This window comes from Zonotrichia albicollis, chromosome 10 (assembly GCF_047830755.1).
Source record: "Zonotrichia albicollis isolate bZonAlb1 chromosome 10, bZonAlb1.hap1, whole genome shotgun sequence".
NCBI lineage: Eukaryota > Metazoa > Chordata > Aves > Passeriformes > Passerellidae > Zonotrichia > Zonotrichia albicollis.
Genome location: NC_133828.1, coordinates 4633701 through 4650441, shown reverse-complemented (window position 1 = coordinate 4650441; position 16741 = coordinate 4633701). Strand labels below are relative to the sequence as shown.

The following is a 16741-nucleotide window of genomic DNA, read 5'->3' as shown; positions in this document are numbered from 1 at the left end:
AGTGTCCTGGCATCCCATCTGGCATGGGCTGAGTTTGCTGGAGGGTACCCTTGGTTATTTTTTGTCATCACATGCCTTCAGAAGAAGGCATATGTTTTGTTAAATTAATTTGTTACAACTTTTACTGGTGCTCCTGTGGAAAAGCTCACACAGTTCCTTCTGGTCAAGGGACAAGGCTGGAGTGGTCTCTGGTCACTCTGGGAGGGACAGTGATGGATGGCAGATGAACACAGCAAATAACTGGGGGGAGGCTGAGATGAAGAAATCTCAGCACACCCAAGGATGTGGCTGGCAGTGGGTGGCTCAAGGTGGTTACAAGGCAAGGAAGCTGCTGGTTTGGGAAATGTGCTTTTCTGCCCACCCCTCAATCCCTTCTCTGCCCCAAGTACCCCACACAGCCCTTAGTTACAGACACACAGAGCTCCTTTTATTCTTCTTTTTCCTTCTCTAAACTGTCAGATGTTCCTGCCTTCCCATCGTGCTCCTAACAGCTCCTTTGAGAGGGTGAGGGCCGAGCTGCCCTCGGTCACATTCTCTGCATCACAGACCTGTGCCTGCTGGGACTTTGGCCATCTCGTGTGGCCTCACTCCCTTGTACATTGGTCTTGCTGTAACTTACAGCAGCTGCAGCACAAAAAAAAAAAAAGAAACACACACACACACACAAAAGAAACACCAAGAAAAAAAAAAATCAAAAAAACCCCAGACCATTTTACTTCTTCTGCAGCTAAAAAAAAATGTATCCAGGCTATATGCTTGATCCTTGAATTTAAGGGCAAAGGATTTTGTCTCTGTTTTCCTTTCATTCTAGCAGAAGGGTTGAGAAGAATAGATGGGAAGAAGGGGTCAATATTCCAATTCTCATAAAAGTCTGCAAGCATATGGCCTTTGCTAGCACAGCTGCTTTCCTGCCACCATCCACAATCAAGGTTAAAATGCACGATGCTCATTCAAAGGGAAATGCAGTGGGAAAATTTTCACTCCACTGTTAGTGCAGTTTTATTTCCAAAGGCAAATTGAAAAGTCGCAGTGTATTTCAGCTTGGTTTGACCTAAATAGCCAGCCAAACAAGAAATAAATACCCTTTTGGGCTGTATTTGACTTTGGATCCGTTTTGCTTCAGTAACTGAAGCGCCCCAATCTCCTGCTTTTTTCCCAGACCAGACTCCTGGCAGGATAAAGTTTCTTGAGCTGCAGTCCCATTGTCTTGCTGGTGGAGTCAACAAGCTGAGTTAGTGAGAAGCCGCAGAAAAAGTAATTTGACAGTGCAAAAGAGGGCAATGATACTCCGGGAACTGATGGATAGAGGTCAGCTCTATTTTGGGTCAATATTAAGTGCTCCGTGTGCTTGTTTTGTTGGGCTTTTTTCTAGCAAAGAAGATGAAATGTTACAGTTCAAGAGTGTCACGTCTATTGGTGCTTACTGAAAATGGAAATCCAGATAATAAACAAGCATTACTGCAGGGGTCTGGGCACACAGAACTCCAGGATGGAGATGTATCTCTGAATTACATTGTTAGTCCACAACTCTGACCCTCCTGCCCCTATATCTCTCCTCACAGTTCCGCTATTTATTTTGGTGGTTTTTCTTTTTTTTTCTTCTTTTTTTTTAACCCTTCTCTGAAGCTTCACAGAGGCTGGAGGGAAACATTTTTTCTTGTCCCATATTCCTGTGTTCTAGCTGCGTGTAGAAATGAGTGTCACACAAACTTAAATGGAGGGGATTGAGCATACACGTGGCTGGTTTGAGATAATGTTTATAGAGAGATATCAACTCTATTCATTCCTGATTTCACCTTCAATTCTTCTTCTGTTTTCCCCTCTGGCAAATCTGCATTCTGTGTAAATTCCCACCACTCCCTCTGCCATGTGATTGCAAACACTACTGGCTTTTTGCTGTTCTGCTATTGATTGTCTCCTTCATGAAAGTAAAAGAGTTTGGTCTAAATCCACTTTCATTACAGCTGTGTTTTTTTTCCTAGCCCATATGGAAGAGGAGTGCCTTCTTAATTTAATCAGAGCTTTAAATTTCACTATGGTGATGAAGGAAAAGATAATAATAGGAGAAATAATTATATATTCACCTGGTTTTTGGTTAACTCAGAGATCATGTGGTGGTGGGGTCAGAGTCTGGGGAGCCAGGCACGTGACTGTGCTGTTTCTCCATGCAGCAACGAGTATTTGCTCAGGAGTTTCATCACCCCTCCCAGGAAGGGCTGCTGACCACAGGGTAACGTGGTTTCACTCTAGAGCAGAAAAGATGAGTTTTCTATGTAAAATTGCTTTTAGTACCATAGCGCTTCTTGACATGAAGGTCAATAAGTGCCTAAATTACTCAAAGTAACTGAGTTTATTATAATTCCTCTCTGTCACATTCCCTTGCTGCAGCTGTGACACTGTTCTGTATAACTTATTTAATTATACAGTGGTAGTTGCTGCTGCATGTCTGTTGTTGGGGATGTTATGAATATTTAGATTTTTCTTTCTCTCTGGTTCCGTAATTTAAACAAATGCACTGAAGTGTATTTAACCTGAAGTAATCTAGGCTGCATGCTGCTTTGGGCTGTGCTGTTTTAGAAACTTCCTTCTGCACAATCATTCTCAAGCAAAGCAATTTCTTTGGTGTAAGGATGGGAAGAGAATCAGCCCTTACAGTTCTGGAGTTCCTCTTTTGTTTGTTTTCTGAGCCAGCCTCAATTACGGCGCTATTGGTGCTTTCAGTGGGTGTATTTTGACAGCAAACTTCCCCACTCACACATGTGCACACCCCCAGTTTTCCTCCCCAAAGGGTGCCTTAGGACACCAGCCCCACCATATCAAAGGTCTGTGGGCTGAGCTGGGTTTAGCAATCTGGAGAGCAGCTATTGGAGGGCACAGAGGGCAGGACATTTCCGTGATAAACCCTTTTCCCTTCAGGACACAGCGTAAAGTAGGGATTCACTGTGTGCCTGTCAGCACTGTGCTGGGTAGGAAGACTGTGAGTAACATCTTGGAATATGTAAAGAAAATGTTTTTAAGGGGAGGGTTAAGGGAACTTCACTTTTTTCTTTTTTTCCTCTCATTTTTTTTACAAAGACATCAAGGCAGAGGGGAGATCCATAAAGATACAAGCGAATATAAACCAGGACAAATTATCATTTTATAATTAAGCCTAATGGACCTTCCTGAGGAGGTTTGATAAGATGACTTGCTAATATTCACTTTTTTTTATTATTTAGTCAGTAAATTATGCATAAAGGACAAAACTGAAATAATCACCCAGATATTCGTGTCACTTGTGCCTGACTAATTCTCATCCATTGTCTTTCATAGCTTTAAAATGGGAAATAAGTAGTAGAGGCCAATGTTTGATAGGGGCTGATAAATTATGGAAAAATGACTTTTTTTCTTAATATAAGTTGCATGTGATCTTTTTGAATATGAAAGAATGTGTCCGGTTTATCTCGGCTGTTTGAGGGGCCTGGAAGGCCCGGGGGTGGCCTTGGACAGCCCGCGGGTCGAAGGACGAGAAGAGGCTTCAGTTCTTCTTTCTGGTTTTATGTTTATTAATTGTTTATCTAAAAGATGTTCTTTCAGCCTAACAAAGATCTGCTCAGCAGTCAGCCATGGGCACACTGTCTCTCCCTCCCGGGCAGCCACGTATCTTTATACCCATTGTGACGTATACAATATTTATCATTTTTCCCCAATACCATCTATTCTTATAACTCGGTGTACTCTTAGTAATAACCAATCCAAAGGTGCCACCGTGGCCAAAGAAGATGGAGGAGAGGAGGAAGAAGAAGGAGGGCAGGACACACCCCAATTCCTCCATCTTACTCCTCTAAACCCCCCTGTACATAAATCCTAAACCCTGTTTCTTACCCTCTAATTAGCTAATCCCTTCACCACTCACCCGGTGAAGCCCTCATCCTTGTCGTCTCCTGTGTAGGGTTAAAGTCCAGCTACCAGACACTTCTGGCAACATTCCAGGAGTCCCGAGCCCCCCCCAGGGTCTCGGTGGCTCAGCATCTCAGGACTGAGATCTTGAGATCCGACAAGAATGCCTACTGTCATAGTTGAGTTTTTATATTGAATGAGGGTGTAGTACGAGTAAGTCCTGTGGAAGAGCAAAAGAACAAATAAAGAAGAGTAAAAATATATTGATTTCATGTCATCTGTTAAGTCAAAAACTGAAATAAATTTGCAAGGAAAGAAAGAAGAAAACCTGGTCTAGTAGAAGGTGTCTCTGCCCATGGCAGGGATTGGAACAAAGTGGCCTTTAAAATCCCTTGCAACCCAAACCATTCTGGGATTATATGAAAACACCAGAATGACTTTTTTTGGAGTAGGTAGTGGGGACAAATTGTTTGTCTTAAAAGATTCTTTTTTTCTCTAAGCTGTATGAAAAAAAAATTCTGGTACGGACCTATGCTTATCAAAGAGGGAAATGCCTTTTCCTCTGATGGGTCTGAGTTTTAGTTTGAAGAGGTTACTGAATATTGTTTTCAGATATAAGGAGATAAAGTGTGCTGTTCTTATACAAATGTGTTTGCTCTATATGTAGAAAACAACAAATGACTCCTGAATTATTGTAAAAGAATTGCACAGGACTCTATTCTGAAAATAAAAAAAAAAAAAAAAAATACAGTAATGCCAGTCAGAGTTAAGGGGAATGGGAAAAGCCAAACCCAAGCAATTCTGGGATTCCTCTCTTTGAGGCCTAATTCCCATTTAAAGGGCAAAAGTACTTTCTTATGCTGGTCTCAGAATTGGATCTCTGGGATTTCATTCTCCAACAGGATTTTGATTGATTTTAGTTTAGTCGTTTTATCTTATTTCATAATGTTTTTATTAAATCAGATACCCCTGAGCACTTAATCTTTTTTAACTTCTAGATCTCTGTATTTAATATTATATTTGTTGTCAAAATCGAATATCAATAAGAATCACAATAAATGTAAATCATTGATCAGATGCAGCAATGACAGGGGACCAAGAGCCTGATCCAAAAATTGCTGTCTGTAATAGAGACACTTATTGATTTCAGTGAGGTTTGGGTCAGGCCTCAAATGGAACCAAAACCCATCTGTGCTTGCCAGGTGGGTCAGTGGATGACCTGGGAGATGATGGCCACAAATCCACTGCAAAACTGGGTGTCCTTGCTAAAAAAAAAAAAATGGAGACTGATGAGATAAATCATAGGAATTCCTAAATAATAGGAAGCTGTGCTGTGTTCATACGGTGTAGAGCAGGGAATCCACAGGCTGGATGAGAAAAATGGGGTTATAATACCAAACAGTCTTTCAAGCACCCTTATCATCCACCTCCTGATTACAAATTTCAGGGCAATTACCTCGGTGGTCCCAGGAGATGAACACTGGAGGCTCCCAAACCCCCTTTAGGCTGTTTTCAGAAGAAGACAGAGGTGATGGCAATACTTCCTAGGGACCATGGGGGCTGAGCATCACTGAGCAAATATTCTTAACTCAAGATTGGTCTATTTAGAGAGCTGAAAAGACTCCTTACCTCCAGGAGGTATGTCACCAGGGAGTAAAAATAAAATAAAAAAAAAAGAAAAATGAAAATCCAGACATTAGCTTGAGTGGGAAGGAGATTTTACAGAAAATACTGCACTGGCAGTTATTTTACCTAGAAGGAGACAGGGAGACATGGGTTTCAATCCCTCATCTAAGGATTTTTTTACATAATTTGCATTAAGTGCTCATTATTAAAAGCAAAGGGCTCTATCTTTATTATGTATGTGCTGGACATGCTTTGATAATGGGATCGGGACATCCATGCTGGGGTTGTAAATCAAATAAACAAGCCTTGGAAACAAAAGTTAGTTCTGCTTTCCAAGTGCTGATCCAAGTATTGCTTGGAAATAAGCTCTCATTAATCCTGTAATTTGGAGAAGTGAAACTTGAGTTACTCTGTGTGTATAATGAGGTGACTGTATTAGTGATGGCCATGGTGTCTGTGACCATAACTTGCTTTTCTTGTTGGTTCACAACATCTGGAGGAAACAGAGCTCCCTAAGCCATCCTCCCTGGTGTGTGCCAAACCAGGTGCAGAAGGTCCTGACCTGCAGAAAGGCACATCTGTGACTGACATCCAGCAGGGAGCAGAGCCTTGGATCAGCTGTGGAGGAACTGAGGAGCAGCTCCCTGGGGCTCAGGGAGCCTTGCACACTTTCCTCAGGGCTTCCAGTGGGGTGCAGCTCTTTGGGACCTGGGGCCACTTGAGCATCACACCCAACTCCCAGTCTGGGGGCAGCCCTCTGCCTCCTAGGAACCTTGAAAAGTACTCTGAAAATCAAGATGCTGAAGTATCTGTTTTCTTTTTTTTTCCCCAAGCATTTTTGCCATTTTATTTTTCTTTTCCCCAGCTAAATGATGATTAGGGTGAATGAGTGGGAATGATAAATTTGTCGACAATGAGGAGGTGTGAACAACCTGTGTGGAGACAGCACAAAAATAGGATGTCTCCAATAAATCCCAGGGGAGAGTGAACATTAGCTAAATGCAAACTGTTGTTTTAAAGAATTCTTCTGCTATTTTTTTATTTTATTTTAACTCTGCATGCTGGTGGGAGGAGAAAAATTGTTACTGTGTAAGATATCAGTCTTAAAATAATAAAATAATAATAATAATAAAACCAAATGATAGCAGATTAAAGCAGGTAAGTAGCATCATGCTGGCCATTTGGCCAGAGTATAAACAGGTTTGGGTTAATTAGCACTAAGGAGGCTGAGCTGTTTGGGGAGTTTATATTTAAATACCAACCGTTGTCCTTCCCATATGTGTTGACAAAGCTCTTCTCAATAGTCATCTGTTGTTCTATCCACAGCTTGTTTCTGATAGCTACATGCAGGATATTTTGGCTTTAAGAAGTGAGAGCTTATGGAAGATATGTGCTTAAAGAGTTTTCTTTCTCAAACAGAGAGAAAAAGTGACATTCTCTAGTGGCTCTGTGTTCCTTGTTGTGTGCTAATCTATCCTATTTCAGCCTATCCCCTCGGGGGTTCCTTTGCACCAAGACTCTTGGGGATGTTAAAAAGGCAGAGAATGTTGTGTGGTGTAACTGCACATTTCCCTAAACTGGGGCAGCCACCAAGCACCTCACTGAGCCTCTTGGCTGCCTGCTGCCACAAACGCAGCAGGAAAGTCTTGCCCTAAAGCGAGGAGAATGTGCTGCAAACCTTTTCTGCCAATCCTAAAGCCAAGTGCACCAGCGCTGTCTGGAGCACAGTGGTGTCTCTGAGCATTGCACTTACAGGACTGTTTTCATATCAAGATCAACGAGCTTGTAAATTTTGCAGTTAGTTTTGGGCATTCTCTTAGAATTCGTGGTCTGTCATATTTCTGATTTCACTTGGGCTTCTCTCCTTTCCTGGGAGAAACAGATCTAAAGCAGCAGGATATCTGGTGTAGCTGAAAGGAAATATTAATTCAAGGCCCTGATTTTGAAAGCTGTGTTTGCCTGACACCTGCATCCTGCCTGCTCTGCCCTTGCACACGAGCACAGCCATGTACAAACACCCCCTCCAATTTTTGAGGCAAAAAATGCTGAAAGGGGCTGAACATTGGAAAATGTGGAAACAACTTCAATGTATCTGTGCACCTGCTATTCTTAGGAGCTCAGACTGCAGGAACAATAATGCTGCCTCTGGCTTTGACGTCTCCAGACTGTGAGTGACACTCCAGCATTTGGAGCTGCTGTCAGTCTGGTGGGAACACTTAGAAGAGGCTGATAAAGTTTAAAAAGGGAAGAGCTTTGTATCTAGAGAAGTGAAAGGAAAAAGCCTTTGGGGGTTAGAGCAATATGTTGCCTTGGAAATATTTGATCAGGTTTACTATTCTATTCAGACACTTCACTTTTTAAAAGCTTTAAATCAAGTAAGTTTGGGTCTTGAATGGTGCAGCTTTAGTGGCTGCTTATCAGCCACTCGTGACTATGCAAACTGCAGAAGCTAAACTGCCATTTCTGATTTTCAGGTGAAATTGAATGACCTGAAAATGGATCCATCTTCTCCTGTGCTCCCAGCAAGCATTTTGGAACAAACTGCCTTGCAGCTCGGATGCAGCCCCACTGACAAAAAGCTTGCTCTCCACTTAGATGAAAAAGATGAGTTAAAGCATCTTCGGGAATGTTTCTACGTCCCCAAAGTCAAGGATCTGCCTCCAAGTGAGAGTTATAATTGCTGTTGAGGGGAGAGGGAGGGGGAAAGGGCTGGGCTTCACATCTTCTGCATGTGTTTATCACGAGTCTTTGGAAATCATCGTCACTTATGAGATAATTGAGCAATTGTAGTCATATCTGAGCACAGAATGTCCCCGCTGTTGCTAAATCAATCCATCCAGCTTATTCTAGCACCAAAAGCTCTATGTTCTCGTTGCCATCCTGAATCAAATGTGAGGATACAGTACTTATGTGGTGCTTATGCTGTCAGTCAGCAGCTTTGAACAATGTAGTGACTGATTGAAAATTATAGGCAGGAGCTTTTCTGTCTAATGGCTGGAAACAGCAGCCTCGCTTGGGTAGTTCAGAGCAGTTGCTTCCTTGGTGTGATTCAGCTTGGAATTATCTGTCTGGTTACAATTATTTTAGTTAATGAAAGAGGCAGTATATATATTATATGAACATTTATGTCTTATTGCTGGTGGTGGAGCTATTTTCTCACTGAAGCCAAATGGAAGACTGTGCTCAGAACAAATAATTGATCTGAGCAAATAATTCATAATGAAGCCTTTTATTTGAAGATATTTTCCACTTTCCTCATGAATTGCCTAAAAATAGAGAGCATCTGACTTCAGTGAAGCTATGTGAAATTGTTCTGGACATTTTTCTCCTTCTTTCCTGTTCCACAGGTTGCTTTGAGGAGCCTGTGGCATGTCTGGGCATGGGGAAGGCTTGGTGTGGAAGCAGGAGGGGTGGAAAAGGGGGTGGCAGGCTTAGAGGGAAGCATTTGCTTGGGATTAGTACTCCCAGACCATCAAAACTAAAACCCAGTTCCAACTTTTTTTTGATGCCTGCAATAGCCACCATGTTTAGCCAAATTCATGCAGGGAAACCTGGTGGGAGCAGCAACCCATGGAGGCAGCAAAGTCCTGGTCTCTCCTCCTGCTTCCCAAACCCTTTCTGGGTTTATTTTTATCTCTGTTACCTGGAGAGCAAAAGCTGTGCTGGCTCTGCAGGCCCTGGTCAGTGCACACTGGAGAAATGGCAGATTATTTCCTTAGATGGTAAACACACACAGGCACAGTCACTCTCCTCCTTTTCTGCCTTGGCTAAATGTATCTATTGAAAATGAAAGGAAAAAATATGATAGAATGTCCCTGCATTTTTTTTTTCCTTTTCCAATGAATGCAGACAGAATTTTCTGCAGATTTTCTTTTTCTGAAAGGACGTTACTGATGGTAAATGAGAAATTACAGGTGCATTCACCAAAGTGTGTCCAGTAAGGGACTATGATAGAAAATAGTGTCAACAGTCTGAATTGCTGGACATCTTTTAAAACAGTCTGTCTTCAGTACCTTCCTGCTGAGCAATGATCGAGTTGGGAATGCAGTCTGCTCCTGCCCTTGGGACACAGGGATGATAAATCTCAGTTCTCTGTGTTCTGGTGGTATTGGCTTATCTTTCCTTACATTTAAATACTTGAGTTGTGCTGTTTCTATTATTCCGAGCAGGACTGGACACTTTGCAAATATTTAAAACTATGTGCTTCCTCCATGCCCCTGTAATTTTGCTTTTTCATTTTTTTAACCCTGGTCGCTTCAAAGAGTTTCCTAAACCCCCTCTATTTGCTTGAATATTTGACTATTCTGTACTCAAAGCTCCTTCAGCTGCCACCATGGTGCTGCAAGATGTGCCACTAACGCTGGAAAGATGCTGGAGCACAGTTCCCATGGCAGTGGTGCTGCTGGAATCCAGCCCAAGCAGGAGCAGCTGGATCTTTGCAGAATGTCAAATATCTCTCCAGGACATCAAAGGTCACTTTTCTGTGTAGTGTTGTAGCAGCTTCAGACTAAAGAATCTTCTAAGTAGAAGTAGAGGTTTTGATACCCATGTGATAGTTTTGGTTTCTTCCCTTTCAATGTCCACTATTATTTGAGTTTTCAATTACTACAATATTTAGACCCAAAGACTGCTGCTGTGGGGTTTTCCCCCTGCAGTTACAGTAATATTTAGTCCCCAGACTGTGGATAGATATGTTTTAGTGAAGATAAACAATGTACGAAATAGTAGGACCAGTTGAAAAGCACAGAGAGCCCATCATTCTGGTGTTCCTAAATTGAGGGGTTTTTTCCCTCCCCTTTTTTTCCTGTCCTTCTTTTCTGTGCTTCAGCTGTCATCAGGAACAGCTTCCCTGCTGAAGAGCAGCAGGGGTGTAAATATATATATATTTACATTGTGTGACTATAGCATAGAGACAGATCTGCCATGACATTTATCTGCGCCCAGGAGCGGATGCCAGATAACACATTCCTGAAGATAAATGTCATTCCAGATATTAGCCATCAAATACTCTTTATATATTTACATAAAGCATTACAATGAGGCTTTAAAATGAAACCTTACAAGAAGCAGATGAGAACATCCATAGGAGACAACAGTAAGATGACGTACAGGAAAATATTTAGGAAGTCATTAGAATAGTTTAATTTAGTTATCAAGTTATAAACTGTCAGGGCTGTTTGTTTGCTGGATCCATCAGGAGGAAACCAGTAGCAGCCTAACTCTCTGCAAATCTGGGAGGTTTTATGTGCAAGCATGAGAGGCAAAGCTCAGGTGAGCAAATGAGGAAAAGATGATACAAGAAGATTTAGGGAAATGTTTGGATCCTGTTGCTTTTCTCCAAGCTGACAACAAAGTCTCTTTAACTCTCTTCTTGCACCCCAGGGAGGAGGCAGAAATGGGCTGGGCACCAAATCACCCATCTGATTTAGGCTGTGGCTCCTGCTTTGTCACCTGCTAAAGGAGTAAGGCATCATTTGGGTTTCTTGGGAATAAAATGATGCTCCAGAGTGAAAGTGCTGAGCTGTATTTCCAGAAGAAATGGTTAAAAGTAATGGTTAACCACAAAAATCATCTTTTGGAGGGCTGGCAAGTGGGATACAGGCAGGTATGAAAGTGGAGATCTTTTATCCTTCAGCAAAGGACAGAGCTCAGAAAAGTATAAGCAGATTTAGTAATTCCTTACTGGTCAATGAACCCATTACATTTTTTTCTTTTGTTTGGACTGAATATTTCTGAAAATAAACTTGTTTTTCCTTTTAGGTTTAAAAGGTATAGAAGTACATCTTCAATACAGATGAATGGGTATAATTATATGCAAAGTAATGTATATGATTAGATTTGACCAGTTTGCAGGAATCTGAGTAGGTGTGTGAATATATAATATATTTAATTATTCTTAATGCCAATGCATTCTTTGATCCAGGCTACTCTAAGAAAGCATTTCAATATTTCTTTTTTTCTTTGCTTTTATTTCCTCAGTTGTGTTTATTTCCTGTTAGAATATTTCAATATGTATTTCAAATCAACCACAGAAATTAAAAGGGCCTATACCGTGAAAAATAAATGTAATTTGGGGAAAGACAAGTGCTAGGAAAAAAGAATATCACAGTGAATGTAGAGTTGTTGGAGCATGAGGAGGTGCTGATAAGGAGAAATTAAAAAGATGGTGAAAAAAACGAGCAGCAATGAACTAAAATGAATATTTTAGTGATGTCAGAGAGGGGGAAATAAAGAGCTTTTTGTCAAAAGGAAAAAAAAAGTTCATCCCGATCTAGAGCTGATAACACAACAAAAAAAGAAAATTCAAAGGAACAGGAATGAAGATGTTAAAATAACTTTATCAAAAAGGCAATGCCCTGCCTCTCCAAGGTGAACAGAGGTGTTTTTGTTTAGAAAGGACTGTGGTGCAAGAAAATCTGCCTTGCTGATAATTCCTCACCTGTTTTAGTGCTTGGAGAGTATTGGTGAGATGGAGCTCCAGACTCTTGAGCAAGGATCCTTCTCTCTAACCCCAGGGGGACAGTGTTATTGTGTTTCTTGGTAGGAAAAGAACTTTTAATAGAATCAATTTGGGGGCATGGATGATATTGATGCCTCTCTGTTTTCATTCATATTACAATGGAGATGAAAAACAGAGTATCTGCAAAACAGATTAGGCTGAGATTGCTCTCTGACTTATGCTTTTTAAAAGCCTCTAAAACTTTAATTAAGAAATTACCCAAGTTGTCTATACTCCTGAAAAATGTGTTTCTGGGGAAGTTCAATGAAATTGGTAATTGTTAGTGCAAAAGATAGTAAGAAAACATTTCCAGGCTGTTTTTTCTACAGGCCTTACAAAATTTTCACAGATTGCATTGCAATCCTATGGTTCATTTTTAGCATATATCTTAACATGCTCATTCATTTGATCCTTATTCTGAGAGATATCAATTATATTTATCAAAATTATATGTGATATTAGCTTTCAGGGGTATTGTAAGTATAGGTATAGACAAATGCAAATTACCACTTCTAGAAGGTCACCATCACTTGTCCCTTCAAGAATCTCTAACATGAGAAATAACAGAAGAAGGCTGTGTTAGGATTGATAGATGATGACACAGGGTAATTAGATTGTTCAGAACCTCACTAGAGCTATTATTTATAAATTTCTACTGCCTTGCTTTTCTCCTAATCATTGAAGGGTTTGTCAACATAGATTTCCTCCTTCTCAGATGATGACATGAAGTGCAGCCCACAGTATTTGCTGACAAGACAAAAACTTTTAAGACTGCTTTAAAACGTTCTCCTCAACAATTACATGTTTTCTGAATAGAGATTTAATTGTGCAGGGAGAACTTACATGAATGACACAGATTTACCTTGTCCTAACTTTTGTTAAATTCATGATTCCAGTAGCTTCATCACTCAGGGTGAGTGTCGCAGACATCTTTGGATGAAAAATCCTTTCCTTGGGATTTTTCCTCCTAAGAACCTTAGAGGCCTCAGGAACAAAATGTAAACATTGATTATCTGCTGCTGTGGAATGCAACAGGCGCATCTGTGATTGGCTCATGTTGGATGTTTGTAATTAATGGCCAATCACAGTCAGCTGGCTCGGACAGAGAGTCTGAGCCACAAACCTTTGTTATCATTCTTTCTTATTCTATTCTTAGCCAGCCTTCTAATGAAATATTTTCTTCTATTCTTTTAGTATAGTTTTAGTGTAATACATATCATAAAATAATAAATAAAGCCTTCTGAAACACGGAGTCAGATCCTCATCTCTTCCCTCAACCTGGGACCCCTGTGAACACGGTCACACCACACATACTGTGGTGACCCTCCAGTGCTCAGTCCCACGTGCATTTTTGTTTCTCTGGTTTCCCTCCACAGCTGACCTGACCCTGGTGAATGGAGAGGAGAGCTGTGTGTACTTCATTGGGAATTCTCTTGGGCTCCAGCCAAGAAAAGTCAGAACTTACTTGGATGAAGAACTGGACAAGTGGGCTCGGACGTGAGTACCCTGTGGGGTGTGCCAGATGCTGACCTGTGCTTCAGAGGAGCTCTCTGTTTTGGGATCCTCCTTGGAACTGCCTGAGCAGCAGCAGAGTGCATTAAAAGTGCTCCAGCCCAGGAGTAAAACATGTTCAGTGTTTTCCTAGTGCTGTTTATAACTCTTTTAAGGGCAGGAGCAGTAAAAGAGGCAAATAGACCCTTTCAGCTGTGCTGTGTGTGTGGCTCTGCTCAGCTCACCTGGAGGACCTGTGCAGTTTAACCCTCCCCACCCTGGAGTGTTCATAAAGTGTCTCTACAAAGCACACAAACCTATTTGGTTGCTGCTGTTGGTGAATGTGGTGGGGTTCCAGGCCCTGTGATTTTCTAATTAATGTTTTTAGCTGCGTGATTCACCCTGCAGGCCTTGCATTGAGCAGTTCCCCTTGAAACAGCACCAAATGCAGGTGATGCTGCTGCCATGCTGGCAGGTTTTTGGCTCCTCTTAAACCAGGTCTCTGCCTGACAAGTTAATTTTATTTAGAAAGAAACATTCCTGTCTTCTCAGTAAGGAGCTGTGTGTGAATTATAACAAGCTTTGCTAAATCAACCTGATGTAAAAGAGACAGGATAAAAGAAGGACACATTGCAGGAAAGGGACACTGTCATCATAACAAATGGGGAACCTTTTAATATACATGAGGGAAAGAAAAAGCTTTTTTTACTCTTTATTTAGTTTTTTTTAATATTATGTTCTGTTCCATTAAGAGTCTGTGCTTTGAGATCTCCTGCACCTGCCTGAGCAGCTGGAGCAGGGATGAGTAAGGAAAATGATGAGTAAAAAACAGGGAACTGAAGGTGGGAAAGGAAAATAACATCCAGATGAGTGAGTGAGCTGGGTGAGAGATGAACTCTTTTATAGGGTGCGGGATATGAGTGGAACAGATGTGATTTCATGGTGAGAGAGCAGAGGAAATATGGAGAGGCAGAAGAGGAAAAATGAATTCTGCTAAGTGGGCAGCCTTGTTTCAGCAGGAACGGTGGAGATGGAGGCTTCTCAATGCAAATGTTTCAAACAGAAATCTGTAGCTGCTCTCCCACTTGTAAATGCATGAATGCTGGGAGCTCATCTATATGGTTTATTGATTCCTATTTTTCACCTGTATTCTTATAGGTGAGAAGGCTGAGAATGAGTGGGAATGAGTGGGACTTTGGGAAGAGCTCGTTCCTTCTGGTTATTCAGGCAGCACAGCAATGCAGTTTCTCCAGTCATTTGAAAAAATTGCAACCCTGTCCATTTCTGTGCTGTTATCCCACTTTGTCAGGGAAACAGCTGAGCTCCTTCAAAAGGCAGAAGTCAGATAACATTCTTAGAGTGATGCACTGGGACTGCAAACGTATTTCAGCTCCTCCACTGTATCTTTTCACTGCCTCACTTCTATTCTTGTGTTTGTCTTTGCTGCAGTGAAAGATGGGTTTTTCCTCAGTGACTGTAAAAACCTGGAAGAAAAAAGGTAGGCAGAGTGTTGCTTCAGATCAAAAGTGCCTTCAAGATCTGTGACTAGGGGGGAAAAATGGCTAAACATTGATTTCAAGCCACTTCAGGAGAGGGAGCACAACCAGAAAGGTTGTTTGCCAGAAATATGGCTTGGCCTCAAAAACCTCACCCAGAATAAATCAGAAAGTTTCAAAACAAATTAAAACCAAACCAAAACCAAAGTACCAACTAAGCAAAACTCCTCAAATTAAGATCAACAAAGAAACAGAGTAAAATCGTGAACCTAAAGCAACTGAGACAGCCAGGGTAGGATCAAACTGATTTTGAGGGGAGCAGTGTATGCTTAGAGAAGGTGGTGAATGGAATGCAAAGGAATAGGTGCCTGAAGGTTCAGAAATGAGTGCTTTATTCCAGTCACCAAGGGCAGCTTAGCATAACCCTTTCTAAGATGGTAGCTGCTCCCAGCTGAAGGCTGTTCAATGGCTGTTGTGTCAGCAGTGTGGGATGTAGTGGCTCTGGCTTAGATAAATAAGCAGCAAGAATCTAGGAAATGGCATGCAAATTAGGAACATCCATCAAGTCAGCAATGGTATAGATTCTGGCTTTCTTATAAATTGGTTTATTGCATTTTCTGTTTGTTGTGTCTTGGGACCCCTCTCAAAGAGCTGTGAGTCTATTTAAATAGCTTTCAATGCTCATAGTTAAGGGCGAGAGTGAAAAGGAAGATTACCCAGTGCTGGTCAAGGGCAGGGGAGCTGTAGCTTCATCTCCAAGTAGTGATGGTAACTCCTCAGGCAAACAGCTGGGAGAGAAAAGCATGGAAAAGCCTCTCTCTTGTTGGGTTTCCTCTCAGTGCTTAGTTCCTTTCCCTCACCTCCACTTTGACTGGTGGGTTCCAGCTCTCATCCTACATCTGCCTCCCACATACCTTCTCTGGATTTGTATTCTTCCTCTCCATATCCCTTCGCACTGTTCCTTATGCTAATGTAGCAAAATTACAAATCCAAGCCACGGGCATTCTTAGCATGGATTTAAAAGCAGCCTCTGAGGCTTCATCTTTCAGTTATGATTTCAGCTAAATCCAAGATTTATTGAATAAGGGGTGAAACGGGATGAAGAGTTGTTCCCTCATGTTTAGCCCAGAGTAGCCAATAACCCAATGTTTTAAAAGCCCAAACTTCAAGGGACTTTTTTAGTTGGAGGAAGGCCAAGAGATGCTTTGCAGTGCCTTGTTTTCCCCTCTGCCCTGCCAGAACCAGTTAAGTAATTAAAATATTTTATAGAATCATTACTGTGTGTGAGCATACTCACTGCAGCAGGCAATGTCTCTCGTCTGAATAACTCATTAAAGTGGAACAATTAAAACAGAAGGGAGCCTGCTGTAGCCAGTTGTGTTCCTGTGAAGGGCTGGCAGGGTGACTGGGGAGTGGGGAACCTGCTGCACGCAAGTCTTGAGGACTGGAGCTGTTGAGCAAAATTAAGACTGAAAGGGAAAATGATTGTTCTCTGTGGATGTATCAGGGTAGGGGAGGGAAAGCACCACTTACATGAAAAGCATATTGGCATAGTAAATGTAAGCAAGAAATTAATAAATTGAGGCTAGAAAGAAAACATATATATGCTTCTAAGCATTGAAGTGGTGTGGCAAGAGGCTGATATGGACATAGGATATTAACAACCTCCCAGTTTGAGGAAGGCTTTATAGTATAACACTTGCAGTGGCAAAGACTATTTTCAACAAGTCCGAAAGTATCTTTGGGTCTG

At 41.5% G+C, this 16741-nt stretch overlaps 1 protein-coding gene across 2 annotated transcripts in view; it reads left to right on the top strand.

Moving 5' to 3' along the window:
• Positions 1-2828: 2828 nt before the first annotated feature.
• Positions 2829-16741, top strand: part of KYNU (kynureninase) — a 58356-nt gene continuing 44443 nt past the window's right edge. The window contains exons 1-3 of one of the 2 annotated variants that reach the window (XM_074547867.1): positions 2829-2966; positions 7980-8169; positions 13381-13501. In XM_074547867.1, the coding sequence (XP_074403968.1) occupies positions 8001-8169; positions 13381-13501 (290 nt within the window). In that variant the 5' untranslated portion in view covers positions 2829-2966; positions 7980-8000. Of the gene's footprint in view, positions 2978-7979; positions 8170-13380; positions 13502-16741 lie in introns of both variants that reach the window. The other variant, XM_074547866.1, reaches the window with a different exon arrangement.